The sequence below is a fragment of the Micropterus salmoides genome, unplaced genomic scaffold, assembly GCF_014851395.1.
Source record: "Micropterus salmoides isolate LMB-PRFRI ecotype aquatic unplaced genomic scaffold, ASM1485139v1 Ms_hic_scaffold_6, whole genome shotgun sequence".
In the NCBI taxonomy this organism is placed as follows: Eukaryota; Metazoa; Chordata; class Actinopteri; order Centrarchiformes; family Centrarchidae; genus Micropterus; species Micropterus salmoides.
In genome coordinates, this window is record NW_024044348.1 from 15,370,389 (window position 1) to 15,377,672 (window position 7,284).

General features: G+C 40.3%; 2 protein-coding genes across 2 annotated transcripts in view; both read right to left on the minus strand.

The window, feature by feature from the left end:
• Window positions 1–1,727: 1,727 nt before the first annotated feature.
• LOC119890624 overlaps window positions 1,728–7,284 on the minus strand; it is an 8,453-nt gene continuing 2,896 nt past the window's right edge. Inside the window, exons 3-7 of the mRNA XM_038701973.1 lie at window positions 7,278–7,282; window positions 7,013–7,145; window positions 6,762–6,927; window positions 6,571–6,574; window positions 1,728–4,411 (exon numbers count right to left, since the gene is read on the minus strand). Of these exons, the coding sequence (XP_038557901.1) occupies window positions 2,171–4,411; window positions 6,571–6,574; window positions 6,762–6,927; window positions 7,013–7,145; window positions 7,278–7,282 (2,549 nt within the window). The 3' untranslated portion in view covers window positions 1,728–2,170. The remainder of the gene's footprint in view (window positions 4,412–6,570; window positions 6,575–6,761; window positions 6,928–7,012; window positions 7,146–7,277; window positions 7,283–7,284) is intronic.
• Window positions 5,903–7,213, minus strand: LOC119890126 (protein ADP-ribosylarginine hydrolase-like protein 1). Its single transcript, XM_038701199.1, has 2 exons — window positions 7,013–7,213; window positions 5,903–6,927 (listed from the first exon to the last, which is right to left on the minus strand). Exons 1-2 carry the CDS (start codon window positions 7,143–7,145, stop codon window positions 6,758–6,760), a joined length of 303 nt encoding a protein of 100 aa, XP_038557127.1. The 5' UTR covers window positions 7,146–7,213; the 3' UTR covers window positions 5,903–6,757.

Sequence of the window (7,284 nt, forward strand, 5' to 3'; positions counted from 1 at the left end):
AACTGTCACATCTGCAATTTATAAAACTCCTAGGGTCACCGTTTAGTAGAATATGGTAAAGTTTGAATGCCCTATAACCCGTTAAGGCAGCAAACATTGTAGAAGCCGCGCCCTCTCCAGCACAGCCACGTAGCACAGGTAAATACAGCCTCTGCTGGGCAGCATTGGCCCTGCAAATAATATACCCGGATTTAAACATATCTGTTGCATGCGTGATTCAAGTGTCCCACAGTCCTTGCAGGTATGACTAATAATAATAATAATAATAATAATAATAATAATAATGCTTAAGCTGAATTAAAACAAATGGATGAACATGAATGAATATGTCACTCAAAATTATCAGTTTACCTGACCTCTTTCTGTCTCAGCTTCAGCACAGTTTTACATCCTTAGAGAAACATTTGATGGATGTGTTAAACCTTTTAATGAGCTAATCATTTTTCGCTATACTAACTATACCAAAATGACTTGTCCTGCACAAGTGAGAGTGGAAAACCTTTTCTCTCGCTACTGGAAAAGGCAATGAGCATCAAATGACACAAACCTACATCAAGTCACCAGATTTCAATTTGATTATGTGCTTATGAGAGCATCTGGAGCAGAGCCTCTGGCACTGTGTCCCATCACTGTCACCCAGTTCCAGGCAGGACTGTCTCAGGTGGGTTTTTGTGGTGACCATCTTTGAACACCTTCTTGTAGTAGTTTCTGTTTTTTTCGCAGCTGGAAAAAAAGGAAATTGTTGTACAGGAATGCTGTTAGTGAAAAAACAGGTTAAGTATAGCACGCTGCCAGAAATAACTGTAATTTGTATTTATTATTTGGTGAACAGCCCAGGCTAACAGTGACACATAGAGAAAGCCATAAACAAATATCCCATATAATTCAGTGTATGACAGTTGCATGTTGTTTAAACCACTGTTAAGGGAATACAGGTACACAGAAATTCACAAATTTATAGAAGCTCAAATAACCCTGTTAGCTATACCTAAATCAAATTCCTAGAAATTTGATTTAAGCATTTCTGCCCTGCATACACATAAAGACACCCAATAACAACACAATACTCCTCATCACCACAGCCTATCAGATAAGTCTTAGGATTGACAAATGATACATCATGTAGGCCCGCATCTCTTATCCTCTATGCTGCTAGGAGAGGAACTTCCATGCTTAGCCTGCTGCCGCTGCGACCCAGCCCATGATAAGCGGCATAAAGTGTATGCATGGATAGATGGATGGATTAACAGATTTATAGTGAATTCAATTATAATACATATTCAAAATGTAAAGCTGTTTAAAGTCTTCTGATACCCAGTCTTCATATCATATTATGCAGTATGAATGTTTGTGTACTACTTGTTTAAGCTACACTTTGGGCAGCCTGTTGTGTTGACAATGTTGATACATGTCTATGAAGATTCTCAGTCATCCAGGTCATAGTTATCCAACGAAGGTTAAAATCAAGGGCAACTGGACTTGGTTGAAGATACTGGAAGACGTTTCGTCCCTCATCCAAAGGACTTCTTCAGAACTGAAGAACTGAAGAATCCAAAGGACTTCTTCAGAACTGAAGAACTGAAGAATCCAAAGGACTTCTTCAGAACTGAAGAAGTCCTTTGGATGAGGGACGAAACGTCTTCCAGTATCTTCAACCAAGTCCAGTTGCCCTTGATTTTTTAACCTTCGTTGGATAATGTTGATACAATGAGTCACTGGCCAGCCAGTGTAACCATTGTAGGTTATTTGGAGGTTATCAGCACCATTACAAAACACTGAAGTGGACTATCCGTGGTTTTTTTTTTCTTATTATTGTCCTGTAGAACCCTTTAAAGAATCTATATGCAAATACATTGAATTCCTTTTAATACAATACAATCCCTTTAAAATGAAAAGTAATGTTTTTCTATTATGTACAATCTTCTGGATGATCACATGCTCATTTGCTGTACATGTACATACTTTTAATGAAAAACACCACTTTTACTTGCTGCTTCCACTGCATTTTGTTGCTATAGTTTTGTTGCTTTAGTTTTGTTGTAACTGTGTATTGTTGCTGATGTATGAAGTTACATTGAGTAACAGAAATTCTGATTTAAATTCCCTGCACAGTATCCGTGAAAAGGAAACAGTTTAGATTGTGCATGACTGTTTGTTCAAAAGTACCAACCTAGAAAGTAAAGGTGTCAGTAAATCGTATGATTTTGGGTTTATATGTCTGTTTAACTGAAGGATCCCCATAGTTGATTGTTGTGTACTTTGGTCTCTGTTGTGGACTGTCTCTCTCAGGTTGAATCTTCGGTGATGCAGCAGAGGTCTTGCTGTCTTCAAATGCAGCCTTAATGGCAGCCTCTTCAGAAAGTCTGAAACTTTGTGGCATACTAGTATCTTTTATGCCCACTGGTGTTACTTCTGTTTTTCCCTCCCCAGCCTCCCCTTCTTTTCCTTTTGGTTCACCCTCTGTTTGTTTCTTTTTTGTTATTTTATGGCAGGTTTGTACCATCATGTTATTAGAAGGACATGCATTAATGTCTTGAATTCCCATTGTCACCGATCCAGTGTTAAAAGCAGGCAAAGAAGTATCAGAGTGTGGTGGTGGCATTGCAACCAAAGGAATTACAATTTCTGGGTGCAGTGCTGACTGAGGGGAGGAATCAGTCTGATCATCAACATCTTGTCCATTATCAAATCTGTAAACGCATGGAATGACGTACTTGGGCAACCTTTGAATGGTCACAACTTTGGTTAGATTCAGATCTTCCGCTGCTCTGTTCTCCACGGGGTCGAAGCCTATAGAGGTAGAAAGTCTCTCAGTTCGGGGCATTAAAGTGCGTTTCCCTTCAGTAACTGTAGTGGAAGGTTCACCTGTGCTTGATTCTCTGTAAGAGTGTTGTCGGGCTCTATGAGGAACGTCTGTCTTCAAGTTAGGCATTTTTTCCACGTGTGAGCTTTCTGGTGGTACCACAGCATACTGTTTAGGGGAGCAATCTACACATGTGGACCACACAGGAGGGCAGGTCATGATAGTTGCAATATGCCAGTTCACTTGGGCGTCTACCTGTGGGAGAAGCCTGTGCTGTTCTGGGAGTGTCCTCTCTGTGACAGATGTTAAACAGAGAAACTCTACACGTCCATATTTTAACTTGTTGGTGATACTGGCTTCTTCTGTTGTAGTCTGAATTTCACCATTTTCGCCTGACCTATAACCCTGAACATCGTTATCATAAGCTCGATCTACATGCTTCAATGACCCATGACATTCAGCCTTTTGAGCTGAATGTTGGTTACCCATGTGCTTCATATGCCCTACTTTCAAATTATTTTCTTCTTCCAAGTTTGAGTTTACTTTTGTTAAAACATCTACTGATTGCTCGGGTCTTTGTTCTTGCCCATTTCTGGTTTGATTTCCTTTCAACTGCTGTCCAACAGATTTACTTTTCATTTGCTTGAATTGGTTTTGTTTGTGAACAGTTTGATCCATCGCCTGTTGGTGCAGTCTTTCATGACATCCTACCCTGTGTTTTACATTACTTGTCACCTTGACTCCTCCAGAAGGCCTTTCATGTGAACATTTCAAGTCACTTCCTTTACATACCATGGCCATCGTTTCAAACCTCTCCATCAAGGAAGATAGGAGGATCCCTCTTCCAATGAGTCTCGGCTTGGTTGGCTGTTTCTTCAGCATTTTCTCTCCCTTTTCCTTTAGCTCAGCCTTGGTAAACTTAGCCACAATATCTTTCACACAGCTCCCCTTCTTAAGTCCTTGTTCTCGTCTTGTCTGGCCATTCTTCTGCATGTCATGCTCCCTGTCTTGGCTATGGTCCACATTACTTCCCACTCCTCTGCCAGAGGACAGAGTTCCTACCTCCCTCTGGTGCGTGATGGGAGGTTTGGGGGTGGTCCTTATGAATTTGGACTGGAGGAGATGGAATGTGGTAAGGCGCCGGGATATTAAGTCTCCTGCTCTTTGATCTCCTCCATACCTTCTTGGCAAGCTGTTTTTTAGTGGATCTGGCCGGCATTTTTCAGGGATCAGGGAACTTGTCTCAGCAGTCTTTCCCAGGGTCTTTTTAAGTTCTTCGGGAACAATAGTGCAACTTCTTTGAAGTTGAATCTCCTTCACTGAAGCCTCAATTCTCTGATCAGTCCAATCTGTGTTCCTTGTGTTTGTTTCAACTACAACATCCGACCCTGGCTTCCCCAGGGTTCTGTTTCTGGTTGTCCACTTGGGCAGATCCTGTGTTAGGTAATGCAGGAGACTCTCCAGAATCCCTCGGAGGACAGGACGGCAGTTGCGGTCTCTAACCAACTTCCTCAACATACTGGCATCAGGGCTGATGCTGGTTTTCCGAGAATCTGGTCTATGGAGAATAGAGGAAATGCAAAACTTAATCCCTGTAGCCACCTGCAGCTAAGCATACCTGAATAGTTATCGACATTGACAGCACAGTTGAAGGCTGGTTGGTAATTAATTAATTAAATTTACTATTACATGAAAATAGTGTCAGTGCTGGATGCATACTGGTGAGGAGATTGTGTAATTACATGTCGGAATGGATGGCCACTGATTAAAAACACTGTCTTCAATGTAGCTAATTACAATGTTTCCCGCACGCAGAAAATGTGCAGCGATTGTGGAGGTCAACATTGTTTGATCTGAACTTAAAATTACATTCCCACTCAGTTTTAACAGAAGGGTAAGCCTAGCAAAAACATTGTGCCCAAACCCTGGAGTAGCTTTTTCATGTTTTTGCACTATTTTAAAGGTTCTGTATATGAAATCCTGACCATTAATGTAGCAGAAAACAAGTATTTGGATTGTTCTTTGTTTTGGTAGCCAATCTGGCAGTGCATGCATGTTAGTGCAAGTAAGTCCCTTGTTGTGAAACAGCTGTGAAAAAGCGTACAATGGCTGTTTCTTTTCTCATCTAACACTGTGAATTAAGGATTTATTTCAATTAATCAAGGGCTGGTGATTGATGTAACAGTAGAAAGACTAACAAAGATGTTTGAATGAAGTGTGTTTAATCCGCAAGGTACAATTTCAGTTTTTCTCAATGGAGTCTGGTGGGCCGTAGCACCCATTTGATTTGGTCTGAGATGCTGGTGCTGTGACATTTAGTGGCAGTTAATGTCACATACAGCTCTTTTAAGTATGTAGGTAGATGCAGCTAGAAGTATTGTACTCTACTTTAGGAAAGAATGAAACAATGGTACCACACCTTATTAGTTCCCAAACTTGGTGCTAAAACTAATGTTTTTCATGCAGTCGTAGTGACACAAAAAATTGTAATACTCTTGAACCTGCACTATCATGACAAACAATTTGGGGTTAACTCTTGCTTAAGTACACTATTTGTACCATAAATGGGGGAATATTTGATTAAGTTTGGCTTTAACTCTCTTTTAACCATTTTTAAGCATAGTGAATTTTGCTCACAGTCACCATAGAAAACTACTCAAGTCGAGTAATCTCCAATCTCTTTTTATGTTCTACCCTTTTGATATTTGTGTACTTCTGCAGCAAAGCAGAAGAGAGCAAATGTTCAGACTTGAAGTGAAGAGTTCTAGCAGTGTGAACTTGTTACAGGTGATTAGTAGGGGATTGTAGAGGAAGGTTCTGTAGTAAGAAGAGGAAATCTGGTAGATAGGTATAAGATAGGAGGCAAGCTGTCCTTCAGAATAAATGTTGTAGTTGTAGTAGATAAAGAGACAGGCACTTCCAGCGTGACATATATATATATATATATATATATATATATATATATATATATATATATATATATATAGTCCATTTTAATGTTCATATCATAATAATATCCACCATTTAATGGTGCTTTCACAACATAATACACTATACCTGATGGGTGCATCACAGTGTAAATAATAATTAATCACAGTATAAAATCAAATGTTTACTACAACTCAATAATAGTATGCATACAAGTTAAAATCATTAAATGCATTAAAAAGCCAAAATTGATGTAGAATGAAAGCCATTACATTAATTATGCAGATTATCTTAAGGTAATTTATTTTCAGATAAAACAGAAAAATTGTGGAGAGAGGAGTATCTTAAAATCAGTTAGGCTTTATCAAACTTGTGGACAATGTTTTATGCAGATTTTGATGAATAGACACTCACTGACACAACATATAACTATGCGCTTCATGTTAATGCAGGTTCGGACAAGGAAAAAGGTCAGAAAAGGGAATTATCTTTTGTTTGTTAATTTTGAGAAGTTAACTAGTTCATTAGTTGTAAAAGTTGTAAAAGGTAAAATATTGAAGTTGTGAAAGTTATAAAGGCCAAAGAGTTTTCTTTTCCCCACAGTTCAATATTAATAATAATATTAGGTGGAGTAACAAGTTATTCCTCCCTGCCGTCAACAGCACATAACATTTCTGCAAACTGATTGCAGATGTAGTTCCGAAGAGATGATCTCACAGAAGAGCATTCATATGGGACCAGACAAAGGCTGAAACGTTATTCCATAAATGGTCTTCCTTTTGATTTGCCTCCACCTTACACATACAGTGACAGGTGCTTTAACTTTTCTAATTCATTACAGATCTGTGTATTGCAAAATCAGGGAGAGTAAGGCAAGAGAGGTGAGGAGAGGACAGGATGCCACGCAAGACTACTGAGGCGCTACCAAGAAGGACTAGAGGGTAGTGTAGGACAAAGGGAGGCAGTTTTACAGCCACGTGCAGTTCCTCTGATAGCCAGTAGGGTTCAGGCCGGTGTTGAGCAGCATTACTTGTCTATGCACTTCTCTGCAGAAGCTGCTTTGTAAAGCGCTTCTCCCAGCTCCTCCAGATGCTCTCTTTTGTCCAAATCCTGGTACAGGCCTGGGGGGACCTGGCCCAGGCCAAAAAGGAGGCCGTAGAGACAACCTGCGATCAGGCCTGTGGCTTCACTCTCACCTACAGAAAGCATTTGCACAGAGATCACGGTGAGCAGGCTGTATGTTTTATGTGTCTTGCAGGTGCAGAATGCTGTGGTCCTCACCTCCATGGAACATGGCCCGTTTACACAGTTCAGCCCAGTCACTTCCTGCCCCTAGAAGGGCATCATAGGCTATCATGGGGGCATCATGACCTCTCCGGCCTGCACGGCCCTCTGAGCTCCAACGCTTATACATCTGTGTGGACAACGACAGAGTAACAGCAGCACATTGTTCCTGTTAGGGGTTCCGCTGACACAAAAAACCTGAAGGTAAGCTTTTCTTTATTTGTGTATCTATTTTTTGGTGTGACACAGCGGCAGGATTTACCTTGTCT

Coding starts and splice junctions, on each gene's coding strand:
- LOC119890126 (XM_038701199.1), bottom strand. CDS start 7,145: ATGTATAAGCGTTGGAGCTCAGAGGGCCGTGCAGGCCGGAGAGGTCAT. Junction 6,928..7,012: donor ACGGGCCATGTTCCATGGAG/GTGAGGACCACA, acceptor TGCTTTCTGTAG/GTGAGAGTGAAGCCACAGGC.